This window comes from Nicotiana tomentosiformis, chromosome 10 (genome assembly GCF_000390325.3).
Source record: "Nicotiana tomentosiformis chromosome 10, ASM39032v3, whole genome shotgun sequence".
Taxonomy (NCBI): Eukaryota; Viridiplantae; Streptophyta; class Magnoliopsida; order Solanales; family Solanaceae; genus Nicotiana; species Nicotiana tomentosiformis.
Window position 1 is genome coordinate 67,715,548 of NC_090821.1, and position 19,473 is coordinate 67,735,020.

Consider the following 19,473-nt stretch of genomic DNA (forward strand, 5'->3'; position numbering starts at 1 on the left):
AAATAACAATACAGGTATTACTTTTAATGCATTTCAAAAATTTATTGATGATGATGTTGCTGCAGTCAGCATCGCAGAAATTAATAAATTAATTTCTCAAAATAATTATTTGAGTTTATATGTTAAAGTTTTGGGTGAAAATATTACTTTTCTTAATAAGAAACTTGATGATTTAACTGTCTTAATAAAAGATATGAGTACTAAAAGGACTTTAACTGATATTGCCTCTTCTTCAGGAAGCAAATCAGAACCTCAAATTGTTGTTACTCATATTCAAAGACCCCCTGATATTCAGGATTTTAAATTTAAATCCTTTGGTGACTTAGAAGAACTTCTTGATAAAAAGTTATCCGGTTTGAATATCAAACCCATTGATTTATCAAATGATTTTGCTGATAAATTAGATTCTACTTTTGACTATAAAAAGGATGTTTTGTCAGAGTTTAATAAACTCCGTAGCTACCCCAAAAATAATAGTAAGTTTGCAGATAGCAGATATGCTGATAAACCTAGAATGCAGACTTATTATTACAATCGTCCTACTCCTCAAGATGTTTTAATAGAGGAACGTGATTGGAATCAGACTAATACGTCTTATAGTGGTTCCGAAATCTATGAATGGAATCTTGATGGATTGACTGATAGGCAATTAACTATTCTTGTACATAGAATGCTTATGTATGCAGCTATCTGTAAAAGTGTGAAAAATACAGATAGAAATATTTGCAGAATGATTGTTGCAGGTTTTACTGGCCAACTTCGTGGCTGGTGGGACAATTATTTGTCTGTCGATGAAAGGGCAATGGTTATTAACGCTAAAGCCCTTGACGAAGGAGTTGATAATTTAGGCATGGCCCTAGTGGCAAATAGAGAAGATGCTGTTTACACTCTTATTCTTACTATATTAGAACATTTCAATGGTAGATTTACCAACCAGAATGAAACTGTCCGTACTCTCCTTAATAGCCTTAGATGTAAGACTTTAAGTGAATTTAGGTGGTATAAAGACACCTTTATGAGTAGAGTGATGGAACTACCGGAAAATAAGTTTGAACATTGGAAAGCTAAGTTTATAGATGGCCTTCCCTCTTTATTTGCCGAAAGAGTTAGAAAAGTTTTAAGAGGCAATAATGGTGAAATCTCATACGTAGATTATACCTATGGTAAGTTAATAGGAATTTGCACACAAGAAGGGTTAAACCTGTGCAATGAATTAAGATTATCTAGACAGCTTAAGATGGATAAGCTCAAAGAAAGAAACCAGTTAGGGGATTTTTGCACCCAGTTCGGTTTACCCGAGACTTCTACTCTTAAGAAAAAGAAACATAAGTATCATAGATACCCCAACCAAGACAGTCCTAATAGGAGAAAGAGATCTAGATATAGATCCAAAGAAGAACGAGAAGCCAAGAAAGCACATCGCAAGTCTACTAGATTTACCAAAAATAGATCTAAGCGAGATCTTGCTGACATTAAGTGTTATAAGTGTGGTAAATTTGGCCATATAGCCCCGAATTGTAAGCTTCAAAAGCTGAAAACCTTAGGACTAGACGAGGAACTTCGTGATAAGGTTTATGGTTTGTTATACACTTCTGGATCAGAATCCGATTATTATTCTGAATCAGATTCCGAAGCAGAAATTGACTTGCTTGATTTATCTGATAGTGATAAAGATATTGATAATACTTGTACAACTTGTAAAGGTGATACATGTACTTGTGATGATGAATTTTATAAATTACAATCACAGTTTGAAAATCTAAACATGAAAACTATTACATCTGATAATGTGATAGAACTTTTAAAGGAAATTACTGATGATAAACTCCGCGAAAAGATTATTAATTTGGCTGCTAGTTCAAGTTCTAATTCAAAATCAGGTATTGAAAAACCTTTTGAAAAAGAATTTGAATATTCTCCACCTTATTCTTTACTAGAGGTTAATAACCGTCTTTTGAACAAAAATGCAACTCCAGCAAGAGATTCTTCTTTCGATGATTTAAAAATTGAAGTTGAAAACTTGAAACGAGAGATTAAATCTCTTAAACAAAATCAAATGATTTGTGATCATAGGATTACTCAGATTGAGAAAATCAATTCTCCAGCTGAGAAATCTAATGATAAAAACAAAGGTATTTTTGAAAATAATATTGAAGAAAAACCTATTAGTTTTAATCCTAAACATGATATGTTTTTAGGAATGATGAAAATTATTACTGCTCATAAATGGTATATTAAATGTACTATTCTCATTGATAATGATTTCTCTATCACAAATATTGCTATGATTGATAGTGGAGCAGATGTTAGCTGCATTCAAGAAGGTTTAGTACCTACGAAATATTTTCAAAAAACTACTCATATGGTTAGATCTGCATCCGGACATGCTTTAGATATAAAGTATAAACTTCCTAATACGGGTATTTGTCAGAATAAAGTCTGTATTCCTCACTTCTTTTTCTTGGTAAAGAACCAGTTATACCCTCCAATTATACTTGGAACACCGTTTATTAACGCCGTTTATCCTTTTACAAGCATAGACTCGAAAGGTTTTACTGCTACTTATAAGGATAAAGAAATTAGTTATACTTTTGTTACAGATCCTGTAACTAGAGATATTAATACTTTAATTAATATGAAGCAAAAACATGTTAATTCTTTACAATTAGAACTATTTAGTATGAATATATTTGATACTTTGAATTCTACTAAAGTACAGGAAAAAATCAAATTGATTTCCGAGCAGATTGCTATTGATATTTGTGCTGAGCATCCTAGTGCTTTTTGGAATCGAAAAAAGCACATTGTCACTCTTCCATATGAAGATAATTTCACTGAGGATGATATTCCTACTAAATCTCGACCTTGTCAGATGAATGCAGAATTAGTAGAATTTTGCAATAAAGAGATTGATAGTTTGCTATCAAAGGGTTTGATAAAACCCTCGAAATCTCCTTGGTCCTGTACAGCTTTCTATGTTAATAACGCGGCTGAAAAGGAACGTGGTATTCCTAGATTAGTCATAAATTATAAGCCATTGAATAAATATTTGAAATGGATTAGGTATCCTATTCCTAACAAAAGAGATTTATTATCTAGATTATATGATGCCAATATATTTTCAAAATTTGATTTAAAATCTGGATATTGGCAGATTCAAATATTTAAAGAGCACACTTATAGAACTGATTTTAATGTCCCATTTGGGCAATATGAATGGAATGTTATGCCATTTGGTTTGAAAAATGCCCCTTCAGAATTTCAAAAAATTATGAATGATATTTTCAATCCTTATTTAGACTTCGTCTTTGTATATATCGATGACATTTTAGTATTCTCTAAAACACTCGAAATGCATATCAAGCATTTAGATATTTTCAAAAGAATTGTTATACAAAATGGTTTGGTAATCTCAAAACAAAAAATGAGTTTATTTCAAACTAATATTCGATTCCTAGGACATTATATTAGTCAAGGAAAGATTACTCCTATTCAACGATCGATTGATTTCGCTTCAAAATTTCCCGATGTTATTACTGAAAGAACTCAGTTACAGAGATTTTTGGGAAGTTTAAATTATATTTCACCCTTCTACAAAGATCTGTCACGTGATTTAGCCCCCTTATATGAAAGGCTAAAAAAGAATTATAAAAATCCTTGGACTGATAGTCACACTGCTTTAGTAAAAACTATTAAGCAACGTGTTAAATCTTTACCTTGCTTAACCTTAGCTAATCCTGCATGGCAAAAGATTATAGAAACTGATGCATCTAATATTGGTTACGGAGGGATTTTGAAACAAATAAATCCCAATGACAAACATGAATATCTGATTAGATTTTACTCTGGAAAATGGTCTGAAGCCCAGAGAAAATACGCTACTGTGGCACATGAAATGTTAACCATAGTAAAATGTGTTTTAAAATTTCAAGACGATTTATACAACCAAAAGTTCTTGATTAAAACTGATGCACAGTCTGTTAAATATATGTTTAACAAAGATTTTAAACATGATGCCTCAAAGATGATATTTGCAAGATGGCAGGCTCAATTAGCCCCTTTTGATTTTGAAATACAATATAAAAAGGGAATTGATAATTCTCTGCCAGATTTCTTATCTCGTGAATATTTACAGGATGGAATCCCCCTGGGGTAGGGGAAGAGGTAGAGGTTGGGGAAGATCATCCCCACAGTCCAAAGGAAGGTCATCACCTTCAGGATCGTCATACGGATCCTCATCAAACTCCCCAGTTATACAAATGGGAAGAAGGAGTTTAGTCAATGAGAGAATATCTCTTAGAGAAGAATCATCTATTGGACCGTCCGTCCACCTGGAAGATATTCCTGAAGATAGTCCGTTATACGCACATTTGCAGGCATATTTAACTGCTCAAAAACAGAAAGAAACTTCTATTAAGCAAAGTGATACCTTTGCTTCTATTGCTAGAGATGACAATGATGATATCAAGTCATACGAAAAAGTGCCAAAAAGAGAAATAATATTTCTCTTAGAAAACTCTGACATTCAGAGAAAAGAAGAACCATGGAAGATATTCCAAAGATATTTGATAAATGGGTTATATTACCCGGGTGAGTCATACAAAACCCGTTCTTACTATGAAACGATACTAATTAGTACGGGAAGTGCAGATTTTCAGCACTTTTCTGGATATAGTACAGACGAAAACGTTTATAATTTCTCAAAAATCATAATTAAACAGATTATATCTGTTGAAGAATGGGGTATATCCACAATGAAAGAAAGGCAGATAAGCCTTAACAAAGTAAAAATAAATTTTACTTATTGGGATTATATCCAAGCTTTTGATAAAGCATTATATTACAACAATGACAAACATAAACATACTTGGTTTATAAAGGTATGTGCAAAGATATTTGCAACAACTATTCCTAATTGGTTTCTAAACTGGTGGTCATACCACGGTCCAACGATAAAGATTTTACCAGATCCATTTCTTATGTTATACAAATAATGGGTAAAGATTTCTCCTTTTATTAATGATCTATATCACGCAGACCATATCTGCTACCCAGAAAAAATTAATCAAATATATTTCTTTCTGGAATTTTCTATCCCATGGATACACAAATGGAATCCAGAAGTAGGATTCACTGAAGAACAAGTCCCTTGCTTATATAGGATATTTTACAACAATTTTTGGGACAAACTAATGAAGAAGGATCCCAAAACAAAAACCTTATATGGTCAAGAGCTCTTGGACACAATCAAGATGAAGATCCAAGAATATTCCAGTAAACCTCAAAAAGAAGTAATTGATGACAGTTCGATGAGGCATATTGCCAGAAGGATCTCCTTTCAAGAAGGAGATAAAACAGAGATGATTAACAGTTACTTGGAAGAGGTTAAAAGGAATTTACTGTCTTCCATTAATCAATATGAAAAGTCAGATACGTCAATGCAAAGTGAAACAAGCAACGATGATATTGCTGAAGATTCTCAGCCCATTGAAGCAGAAAGGATACTATCTGAAGAAGATTTACAAGAAGCAGAAGAATTCATCCGCAAATTAAAAAAAGTGGAAAAGAAGCTAGCACAGTGAAACAGCTGGACCCCTCTCAACAGTGAAGTCGCCGGACCCACAGCACAGTGAAGCCGCCGGACCCACTCAAACAGTAGATACACTGTTCATCAACAGTAAATACACTGTTTCAACAGTAGAAACACTGTTTCAACAGTAGAAACACTGTTACAGGGACCCACGGGGACCCACTTTTACTGTTCATAGATTCCTTTTCTTTTTCTATAAATAGAATTCATTCGTTTGAAAGAAGAGAACCCTGGAGACCCTATCTCTCTAGACTCTCTCTCTCTCTAAGTTTTTAAGTTAGTTTTAAAGTTTGAAGTTTGTTCATAGTAGATTGTAATAGAAGAACAAGTAAATAAAAGTTTTCAGTTCTTCATCCTCAGGGCCTTGCTTCTTGGCCACAAGGTACATACTTCTGTCTCTTAATTAATTTTTCTTCTAGTCTCTTCTCTCTGGCCGCGACAATGTCCGGCTAAGAGACTTCATATCTATGTTGAGTATCTAACTTCTCTTTTATATACACCATGAAAGCGACGGCATCTATTAAAATATAAATGAGTTTTATATATAGAATTTTGACTTGGTGTCAAGATGGTCAGTACAGTCTGATATAACACTGCTCTTATTGGCTTTGCCTTAGTGGCTTCGTCTAGCCAGCCGTGAACCTCAGCCCGATAAATGAGTTAAAAGGGCATCTTCTTTCACGGTTAGAACTGCTAGACACATGGGCTCAATAAAAGTATGTATTATATTATGACAGGCCCCTTGCTTGAGTAAAGGTTTTTAACCTTCCATACAGTCATTAAACTATATATAAAATTCAAGTATATTTCTATTCTTATCCTTACTGATTGTGCGGATTACCGCCAGTCTTTAAATATAAGGGTACTAAATTAGCTTAGATTAAGAATTCTCAAATATGTTAAAATAGAAATCTTTAACTGGTGGAGACCTTTACGACCGTTGTAGTGTCGAAGAAGGTGCGAAACGAAGCCAGTTCCCGGTCAAACGGTGATTTCTGTTTTAATTTAATTGAGAAGTCATGGCGGATTACCGCCTGACACTTGATCCTGTTAAGCTATATATACATCTTATATACTATATATAAGATGTATATTAAGCTTATATTTATACTATACTATAGTCTATACTATATATACATCTCATAAGATATATAAACTATATTCGATATACTATATATACATCTTAAGATATACTATATATACTATACTATATATACATATTAAGATCTACTATACTATATATACATATTAAGATCTACTATATATACTATACTACATATACATCTTAAAATATACTATATATACATAGTATACTAGATATAGTAGATATACATGTATATAAAGTATATCTTAAACTATACATATAGTATAGTATACATACATATATATATATATATATATATATATATATAAGCTTATATTTATACTATACTATAGTATATACTATATATACATCTAATAAGATATATAAACTATATTCGATATACTATATATACATCTTAAGATATACTATATATACTATACTATGTATACATATTAAGATCTACTATACTATATATACATATTAAGATATACTATATATAGTATACTAGATATATATATATAAAAAAGCTTATATTTATACTATACTATAGTATATACTATATATACATCTAATAAGATATATAAACTATATTCGATATACTATATATACATCTTAAGATATACTATATATACTATACTATATATACATCTTAAGATATACTATATATACTATACTACATATACATCTTAAAATATACTATATATACATAGTATACTAGATATATATAATAGATATACATGTATATAAAGTATATCTTAAACTATATATATATATATATATATATAAGCTTATATTTATACTATACTATAGTATATACTATATATACATCTCATAAGATATATAAACTATATTCGATATACTATATATACATCTTAAGATATACTATATATACTATACTATATATACATCTTAAGATATACTATATATACTATACTATATATACCTCTTAAGATATACTATATATACATAGTATACTAGATATACTAGATATATATAGTAGATATACATGTATATAAAGTATATCTTAAACTATACATATAGTATAGTATACATATATATATATATATATATACAAGCTTATATTTATACTATACTATAGTATATACTATATATACATCTAATAAGATATATAAACTATATTCGATATACTATATATACATCTTAAGATATACTATATATACTATACTATATATATATCTTAAGATATACTATATATACTATACAACATATACATCTTAAAATATACTATATATACATAGTATACTAGATATAGTATACATAGTATACATATAGTATACATAGTATACTAGATATAGTATACATATATACATAGTATATATATAGTATAGTATAGTATACATACATATATATATATATATATATATAAGCTTATATTTATACTATACTATAGTCTATACTATATATACATCTCATAAGATATATAAACTATATTCGATATACTATATATACATATTAAGATCTACTATATATACTATACTATATATACATATTAAGATCTACTATACTATATATACATATTAAGATATACTATATATACTATACTACATATACATCTTAAAATATACTATATATATATAGTATACTAGATATAGTAGATATACATGTATATAAAGTATATCTTAAACTCTATATATAGTATAGTATACATATATATATATATATATATATATATATAAGCTTATATTTATACTATACTATAGTATATACTATATATACATCTAATAAGATATATAAACTATATTCGATATACTATATATACATCTTAAGATATACTATATATACTATATTATGTATACATATTAAGATCTACTATACTATATATACATATTAAAATATACTATATATACTATACTACATATACATCTTAAGATATACTATATATACATAGTATACTACATATACTAGATATATATAGTAGATATACATGTATATAAAGTATATCTTAAACTATACATATAGTATAGTATACATATATATATATATACACTATACTATAGTATATACTATATATACATCTAATAAGATATATAAACTATATTCGATATACTATATATACATCTTAAGATATATTATATATACCATACTATATATACATCTTAAGATATACTATACTACATATACATCTTAAAATATACTATATATACTATACTACATATACATCTTAAAATATACTATATATACATAGTATACTAGATATACTAGATATATATAATAGATATACATGTATATATAGTATATCTTAAGATGTACATATAGTATAATATAGTATAGTATACACACATATATATATAAGTTTATATTTATACTATACTATATATACATCTCATAAGATATATAAACTATATTCGATATACTATATATACATATTAAGATATATATATATATATACTATACTATATATACATCTTAAGATATACTATATATACTATACTACATATACATCTTAAGATATAATATATATACATAGTATACTAGATATATATAGTAGATATATATTAAGATATACTGTATATACATCTTACTATATATATATATATATATATAGCTTATATATCTTAAGATGTATATATATATATATTAAGATCTACTATACTATACTATATATATATATAGTATATCTTAAGATGTATATATATTATATTTTAAGATGTATACTATGTGTGTATATATATATATATATATTTTAAGATGTATATATAGTATATAAATCGAATATAGTTTATATATCTTTATTACTATTTTTTTCTCTAACTTCTATAAAAAAAAAAAATTAAAAAAAAAAAATTTCGGTTGGGCCCGTTTAGGCCCGGGACCGGACCGGGACCGGCCCACTAAACCCAGGCCCGTTAGTTCATGGTCCCGGTCCCGGGCCGGTTACAGCAATAAGCCCGTGAGGCCCAGGACCGTTTAGGACCGGACCGTATAGGACCGGCCCACTTAAGACCGGGCCCGCGAAGCCCACTTAGGACCGAGCCCGGCCCACTTGCCACCTCTAGGATAGACTCTACATAAATTTTGGGATATGACCCTTCCCTAAATGTGAATGGAAAATAATTCTTACACTGATTTTATTTTTTTATAACACAAAGACAGCTACGTACGGTCTTTGCGGGCATTGAACCCCTTTTTGTGCCCTTTTAATTTCTATTTCAAGTACCGACAACTCTAAATGCAAGAATCTTTTGTACTTTTTGTGTCTTTTGGACGGACAAGAATCTGTTCTTGATCCCAAAACAGAAATAAGCAACCTTTAAACTAAGTGTGTGTATAGTTACAAGACGAGAAAGTAAAAAGTTTTGGAGTTTTAGCTCCCGTTTACCTATAGATTTTGGCTAATTTTCTTTATAAAAAAAAGGTAAACAATATTTAATCATGGAATATGATCATTTTTTGTTCCCAAAATTTTGTTTAGGGAAGTTTTTGGGTGAAAATATTTTCTTTTACTCACAAGCTTCAAGTTTTCTTCAAATAAAATGCATGTTCAGACACAACTTCAACTTCTAAAAATTATTTTTCAACACAATTTCAAAAATTATATTTTCAAGTTTCAACCAAATTTATATCCAAACGTTAGCTTAGTATATCGAAACGCCTTTAAGTAGTTCAGTCGATGTTATCAAATTTCTAATATTAAGATAATTTCTTTAGTCCAAGAGGCAATAGGGACATAAATGAGATGATTTCAAGATGAGTCATCTTTAGTAAGAATAACTAGATAAGCTTCGCCTGTGTAAAAATACGGGCCAACAATTTCAGGTTTGATGTAATTTGGTTGTATGTTTGAATATTGGTGCATTCCCTAATTTCTAATAGTAATACATTTTGCTATTGTCTTTGTTATAAAGAGTTTGTTTTATTTCTTCCAATTTCGAGCAAAGGTTTATGCTGAATGCACTTAATAAAAAATTAAATTTCAGTAGCTTTGTCCTATAACAGTAAGAATAATCATGGAAACATCTTTTTTTCCTCGGTTGTTCCTCCCTAATTTATTTTTAGGTTCTGCTACTTTTTGGGGGGTTTACTTTTATTTTCTCCATTCTTTTTAACATCTCCCTTTTCTTTTCCTAGGACCCTCCCATTTAACAACTTAACATAAATATAATTGGAAATACTTTTTTCACTTTACACTTACATTTTTTTGAAAAAATGAAAGTTACAAATTACCAGTTTGCTTCGTTTAACTGAAACTTTTCTAACTAAATATATATTACGATAAATTTTGGAACTCATATAGAGCTTATTGAACAAACAAATGTACGAAGAAAGCTTCTTTTGCTCTTTTATTTAATTGGAGTTTCAATATGTTATCCGAAAATTTCTTCAAATCCAAATTAAAATGTGCATTGATCGAACTTCCCTTTCTAGACTAATCAAATCTTGTTCTTTGCCAAAAACATTCGATATTCAAAAAACTTCAAAAGTATAATAAGCTACACGTTTTTTTGCATTAATAAATAAATAAGTAATGAACTTAATTAAATGTAAACATTACCTCGACAATCTAAAAATGAGATTCGAATATCGAAATGCTTGTAAACTTTCTTTCAAAATAAGATCGTACAAAATATATTGAAAATTTTAACAAACATAATTTATTATTATAACATAAAATAATGAGTTGAGCTTAACGAAAAAAAAAAAAATTTATATCGTCGATCCCAACTTAGTTGGGACTGAGATATAATAGTTGTTATTGTTATTATTGCGGTAAACTTTTCTTGTCCTTTAAAATCTATGTTATGAAATGGCATTTTTCTCTCTTTTCTTACTTTAGCTGGAATCATTTTTGTCCAATTTGTATTGTGCTAAAATAATTGAGTTAAAAAATCCTTTAATTGGTGATTATTAACTTTGCTAAACTAAGTAAGATATTGATTAGTTGTGTTTATTTTTATGATGATACTAAATTTAAGTTAACTCGTAAATAAGCATACTAATTAATTAAAATTTTGAACCTCTAGTATAACAAAGTAACATTTGAATAATAAAATTAGCTTTGTTAACATATGAAACCAACACAATCTATCAATAAAAAAATCAAGTTTTTGAGAGACTGTTACAAGAAATACCAAAACACTTAACAATAATTTAAAACGTGATATGGCTACGCATACGTGAAAGAAGAATTAACCAAAAAACAAGGGATTTTTTCGTTCCAATACAATATTTGAAATTTATTTATCAAGTTGTCCTAATTTTGTATATTACCCGTCTTAAACAAATTTTTCTTACAATTTATATACAACTCATTATTAGTGCCTTAATTTGAGAGATTTAGTTACATCTTTTTTTTCTTTTTTCTCTTCTCTCCTCTATCCCTATCTTATTTCCACACTACACGTAGATTGGGATATGCTAATTACTAACGTTCCGAAATTCACAGAATTTTAGAAAATTAAAGCGTACCAACAAAAAAACGAGCAAACGTATTTAAGGCTCCATTACGTCACTTTAACCGTTTTTGAATTTTTACCTAGACCTCCCCAACTTCAATATAAGAAGTTCTACATAAGTTGCATTGTCATACGTTTTATAAATATTGAAGCATTTTGCACTGTGTCATAGTGGGACAAGAACTTGTATAGATGTCGACTCAATAAATTTTGAAGGTATTTGACTCTCCACCATTAACATCCATTAAAAAGCTTTGAAGCTTTGAATTCGAATTTGAATTTTTCAAAATCCATTATTTGTTTGGATTGAGTGTTGTCGCAAATAATTTGAAATATTATTTGGAGTTTATATCTCAATTTTGAGGATGTTTGGTGAATATTAGACTTGATTTTGGCTGAATTTCAGATTGAAACTCGAAGAAAGAACACATGACATATAATATACTTATGAAATTGTAGTAAAATTATAGTATAATTGTATGTAAATTATATTCTGTTGTAGTTATATATTTCTTTTTATTTGAATGTTGTATGAAAGTTGAAAAATAGTTGTATAATGTATGAATCGTTGTATAAAATTTGTATTTAAGTTATCAATATTATCCTTTTATATAAAGTTGTCGATATTTATCAAAATTTGTCCAAAGATTTTACGAGGTTAATAACTATCGTGCGGGGTCGTGCGGGGCTAGTAAAGTAATTTGCTTCACTTAATTGGTTAACTTACCCAATACACTAATCTAGCACAAATTAACGAATCATATTTAAATCAGCACTAAAATATATACATCGTACTTACAATTAATATTATACAATTTGATGGTACAACAACATACAAATTTAAAAACAAACTTCGTACAAATTTAATACAAATTGATATATCTACAACAACATACATACTAAAAATAAATTACATACTACTAATTATATAGTATACACTTATTTACAACTTATCTACAACTTTCATACAGTATTTTTACTCAGTTAAAATACACCTACAACATCATACAACTTAAATACAATTTTCATATAAATTTTATACAATATGTCTTTTGTATATTTTGTATCTAATTTGTATATATTTTGTATGTGGTGTGTGTTTCTTCCTTTCTAGAATTCCGATCAAAACTTTCTCTCTTAATATAATTTTGATACATATCAATAACTTTACGTAAAAAGATTGTATTGATAACTTAAATACAAATTTTATACAAACGATTCATACATTGTACAACTATTTTTAATTTTCATACAACATTCAAATAATATATATATAACTACAAGATAATACAATTTACAAATAATTATACTACAACTTTACTACAATTTCGTAAATATATTGTATATCATGTGTTCTTCTTCTTCGAGTTTCAATATGAAATTCAGCCAAAATCAAATCTAATAATATTCACCAAACACCCTCAAAATTGAGATATAAACTCCAAACAATATTCCCAATTGTTTGCAACAACACCCAATCCAAACAAATAGTGGTTTTTGAAAACCCAAATTCGAATTCAAAGTTTCAAAGCTTTTTAATGGCTGTCAATGGTGGAGAGTCAAACACCTTCAAAATTTATTGAGTCAACAATTTCAATTGGAACACCAATTGTGCAACATGAAAGGAAATTGTTAAGTTAAAACTCTATAGTAAAACGATTGAATTCCATTAAAAATATATACAATATGAAAAGATAAAAAATAGATGATATAAGAGAAGAAAAATTGGGGAAAGAAAAGAGAACGAGAGATTGAGAGAGAGAGAGAGAGAGAGCAGGAGGGAGAGAAAATAAAGATGAGAAATAATTGATGTTTTATTCAATTACTAATATAAATAAATACTCATTTAATTTCTAAAGTATATATAATTGGTAAATTGTATATACGTATATGATTAAATTAAAACTTGAGTAGAAAATATAATAAAATTTAAAATAATATATAGATAGATAAAAATCCCCAAAAAACTAGTGTATCAACAAAGAAGAAAGTACGTGCGTCTCAATACCGGTCCCATGTTTTCAGATTGAAATAGCGAAAGGAGAAGCAGTAGTGTTTGTCTTGACTTTAGAGTTTAGAGTAACAAAGTGGGACCCATAAAGGGCCTTTTTAGTCGGGACCTCAAAATTTAATTCAGCAACTACAGTAAAATTCCTCTTGGACCAATGAAATTACTCCGTTTTTCATGAAAGGACTATGCAACAACAACGACAACCCAGTATAATCCCACTAGTGGGGTATGAGGAGGGTAGTTTGTACGCAGACCTTACCTTTACTCTGGGGTAGAGAGACTGTTTCCAATAGACTCTCGGCTCCCTCCAAGAACTCCCCACCTTGCTCTTGGGGTGACTCGAACTCACAATCTCTTTGTTGGAATGACTATAATGGCTTAGAATTGTGAGGCAGATATGTCGTCCAGCTGCTAACTCCCTCTTATAGATAGTAGAAATATTAGTCTTTCGCCATAATTTTGAAGACAAGCTTTATTTAATTGAACAAGTAGACAACTATGGAGCCCCACTATGAGGAGTAGATGGAGAGTTTCATCAAGTGGTGTGTCTGCATTCTTTGGACTTAAATAGTTTATACATATATAATGATAACGATTATGTCTCAATCTGAAATAAATATTAATGAAAAGTACAAATCAAGCCCAATCAGAGATGAGGCTGCCACGTTTTTGCTTTTATCCAATCTCATTTAAATCCTTTATTTTTTTCCTTTAATTTCCTTGTGCTTTCTCTCTAGTCAAAATAAATTTCTTATGCTTTATTTGGTACCTTTTTATTTTTCATTAAGCTTCACGCATAAAATCACTTCTTGGTTTCTAAACAAAATTGACCATTTTGATGCTGACTTGCACCAAACTTTTATGCTTATCGTTTTTATCTTGCTCTGTTTTGTAACATTCCAAATCTTTCTTATATTCTGTTAACAAGAACAAAGATTAACGTATTAACAAACTAGCAACTTTACAACTATGTCCTCTACCCTACTGATTCACAATCGATATCTTTCAAGAATGACCAGTGACAAGCTAATATCATAATGTTATTGTAGAGACCCTTTGGTCCACTTTTGCTGTTTTTAATCTGGAAATTGGATCAAACAAACATGAATATTCTTGACCACAAATATATTCTATCATTGTGATGTTAGTGTTTGAACTCTTCAATGCATATAAGGGTCAATTGGTCCTCAAAGTGGAACCTACCTTGCACTTTTTATTATCCACCTATACTAACAGTCCACATGGGCAGTCATGGCAATTCAAAGAATGACACAACTCATGTAATAATTCGTACGTAATTAAATGAGAAAAGAACAGTACTTGACAATTTATACAAAAACTGGTAATATAACGTTTGGCAGCAAATATCTTTAACTTACTGGAGTTATTAATAAAACCTTCACAAACATTTTAAAGTAGGAACTCCAAAAACCACACTCCAGAAAATACAAGAGCAAACACAAAACATAAAAAGAACACACATCCAACATTTACATAACTTTTTTTTATTGATCTTTTTTCAGATATCATCCTACAAATTATTTATCTAACAGTCGCCGTGACAAAGTGAAAGGGAAAAAAATGAAGACATCAAACGGAAACAACACCAATTCTACTCAGCACTTTCACTCAGGTGCCTCCAAAAATATTTACAGCATCTCCTATCAAAGCTACTGCCGCCCTATATAACTTCTTTTAAGGGAGCATATCCATAAAACCAACCTAAGCTAGAAATCCTTCACTTTAAGCAGCCTGCAGGGAGTTATTTAGGTATTAACTCATCCTAGTAGTGAGATGTAGTACCTTGATCTCAAAACTGGCAAGAAGTCCCAAGCCTTTGTATCTGCCTCTGACCAACGGTGACTGATTTGCGCTTGTCAAAAGCTGGGTACAGCAGTTCTTGGAACTTCTCTAGAAACAGTCGCCATTCTTCCTCATTCATATCTGCTAGCTTCAAAAAGCTGGAACTCACAGGGAGCTGCTCATTCGCGCTCCTGTGGCCGGATGATGCTCTAGCTAGATCGCCATTTTCTGGTCTTGTTCCTGAAAAATTAGGATGCTTCTGCTTCTTGTCACTTAAACTAATATTCTTGAGGGACATTGATAGCTTTGACTCGGACACATTCTTTGTGGGGGCAGGAACATAGTTAAAGCTTGTTTCCTCCTCTTCACTCTCTTCTTCCTCAATGCTTTCGTCTAGCTTAAAGAGTTGAGTGCGGCCATTTCCTCCTCCAAATGGAAACTGAAACGGGTTCCTGGTCATGAAGTTTTCAGAGGCCATATTTGGACCAAAATCATACCCTGCATCCTCGTAATCTATGTCAAACTGGAACTCCTCATCAACTTCAGCCTTTGGAGATAAAATCTCTCTCTCAGCAATCATCCTTCTCGCCTCCAAACAAACTACTTCAAGCTCGCTGGGTTCCTCCTCCCCACGACGGAACTCCCTGCTCATCATCTCACCAATCTCTGCAAGGCAGAGCCCATAAGCAGCAGCTTCCTTGAGGAAAATGGTGGACAGGACCAAGACACGAAGGCAAGCTTCGCGAATCATAGGGAGCTCACTTCTCAGCATCTCAGATTCACGAACAGGATCAAGTTTCTCTATGTACTCAAGTTCATCCTCTGAAAAAGGAATAGATGCCTGAGGCCAATGAATCCACTCAAAATATGGGTCTTCCAACGTTTCTGGTAGACAGAGGCCATGATCAATGGGAATTAACTCTACTTGACCAAACCTCCCAACACCATCAAGCTTCCTAACTAAAAGATTCCCTGCATGCCTATCTGTGTTAAAAATCCTGATGTCTAATATCCCAATCCGATGAACAGCAGCAACGGGGAAGCTTGAGGTTCCATGGTCGCTGGCATCAAAATCATGAGGGATGAATTGTTGAAAAGATGCAATCTTGCTGACAAGTTTCTTCTTGCTATGAGGCTTGTCTCCATTAACACCATCATTGACATTAAAAATGGAATGAGTGATTTTCACCAATGCAGTGGCCGGCACATTAGCAAAATGATCATAGTCTAGAAGATATGCAGCAACCTCCCTAAACCCTGTTTCTCCAACTCGAACTGAACGCTTTAAGCCTGGCTGTCCAAGAGCTTTGCCAACAAAACCTTTAGGATTGTTTGGGGCAAATGGTTCTTCATCTGTTGGCTTGACAATAGCAACACTCTCCCCTCTGCTGTTTCTAAAGAAGTACCCCCCTCCAAGTCCACTATGGACGGGAAGTGGCTCAACTCCATTCTTGATAGCCTTCACAATCTCCTTGACAAGTAGTTTCGTCTTGGCAAAGACACAAGAGTTCCCCAGTATTTCAATAGGGCCACTCTGATCTCTCTGTTGGACATCCCTCCCAGTAGGTGAAAGACACGGAGTCGATGAACTTCTATGCATAAAATTCCTCGTCAGCAGTAGAGGAGAATCATTCCGAACAGAACTAAGGTCGTTCTTCAACACCACATCACCAAATGTCAAAGAACTCTCCTCAGTTGGAACATTGAGGGCAATCTGCAACCTCCTCTTCACAGTATGAGCATTGTCACTACGGTCCAACTCCATCCCCAGTACACAACCAGTGTCGGTTTGCACAAAAACACGTCTCCTCCCAGTAGATTTCCCTTCCATCCTACTGTTTCCATGGTACTCTCCACCACCAAGAGGACTCTTGAATAGTGCCACAGCCATCTGGGTCTGAACAGGACTGTCCAAGTTAGGAGACATAAAAGGACGAGAAAAACCGTCCTAAGTCACAACCAGCAAAAAGAGATGGCGGAAGAAGAGAGCTTCCCCAACACTCAACTCAGAAGCCGATTGTGCGCAAAAAAAGAAATGATTCAATCCACAAAAGATCATCAATCAGCAAAAGAGGAATCAAACCCAAACCCCAAATATGTCACCACTGAACACAAGAACACTATCAATCACTCGCAAGTCAAACAACCAACAGCGAATGATCAAGATCCCAAATGTTACATCGAAAGAGCCATCTGATGATCCGGATTATAGCAGTGAACCACAATCTGTGAAAACACACAAAACTTAATAAATCTACGCACTTAATCAAGAATTGCTATAAAACAAAACTAATTAGCCACTGAAAACCAATACATCACATTAAACAGATCTTTGACAAGATCTTCAAGAATCGGAATGAACAGTTCTTTAACACTAAAATCAGCGTTTCCTTAATACTTACCAAGAGTTATAGCTAAAAAAACTCGTAAACCTATATTTCACAATCAATGCAAAGCTATAAATTACTTATAAAACTGAAACTTGCTTCATACACGTGTTTACACAATAAAATCTGTAGAATCTAATTAATTACTCAGCAATATCACACTCGAAACTCTCATTTTTATCCAATTACATAAACTCTTAATCTCGCAATTACTCACATAGTTACATTTACAACTCGAAACTCTCATTTTCATTCAATTATTAAAAAAATACCGAAAAAGAGAAAAAAATCTAAAGAAATCAATAATTCCGCTGAAGTCACTATTCTTTCATCGTCTCAAACAAATTTAAATAAAACTGACAAGTGAATAACGAATCAAAGAACAACAAACACATAACAAAAAGGAATAGAATCTACATAAAAATCGAATGAATGAAGTTGAATAGACTACACACCAGACGGCCAGATCTGAGAGATCGCGCCTCTGTTATCTCTCTTTTTATGGCAACCAGTACACCGCCTTTCTTTCTCTTCACCGCCGGAGTAAGAAGATTTCAATACAGAGATGTAAACCGTCTGATTGAGAGAAATACGATTCAACGGCTACGATTTGATTTCTCTCAGTTTGAAGCCACCAAAAACCCTTTTTTTCTTCTTCCTTTGCTCTGCTCCTGTGTGGCTTATGCTTTCTTCTCTTTTGATGACTCTCTCTCTCTCTCCTTATATATATATCTCTGTCTTACATATTCTGTATCTATATATCCAACACTGAATTTAATATTTTCCAATTTTTATTTTGGGGAATTTGCTCTTTTAGTACCTCAAGTATCAATAAATTATGTTTTGATTCATCTGATTTACTTATTAACTATTACATACATAATAAACTAGATCAAATTGCTATAGCTAAGTGATTTAATAATACAACAATAAATCTAGTGTAATATCACAAGTGAGGTTTAGGGAGTATAGTGTATGAGCAGACTTTACATCTACCTTATTAGGTAAATATATTATTTTCAATAGACCTTCCGCTAAAAAAAGAATAATCACACCAATTTTAAAAGGAAATACAACAATGGAGAGTCATAAAAAAAGAAACAGTAACAAACAAAAAATAATAACAACAAGATAATAAGATAATCGAAACAAAAGAAACAAGCGGTAGTAATATAAATCTAAAT

General features: G+C 31.1%; 1 protein-coding gene across 1 annotated transcript; it reads right to left on the minus strand.

Annotated features, from left to right (window-relative positions):
- Nucleotides 1-15,588: 15,588 nt before the first annotated feature.
- On the minus strand, nt 15,589-18,982 carry LOC104102995 (phosphatidylinositol 4-kinase gamma 7-like). Its single transcript, XM_009610858.4, has 2 exons — nt 18,745-18,982; nt 15,589-18,128 (listed from the first exon to the last, which is right to left on the minus strand). Exon 2 carries the CDS (start codon nt 17,827-17,829, stop codon nt 15,910-15,912), a length of 1,920 nt encoding a protein of 639 aa, XP_009609153.1. The 5' UTR covers nt 17,830-18,128; nt 18,745-18,982; the 3' UTR covers nt 15,589-15,909.
- Nucleotides 18,983-19,473: the final 491 nt, after the last annotated feature.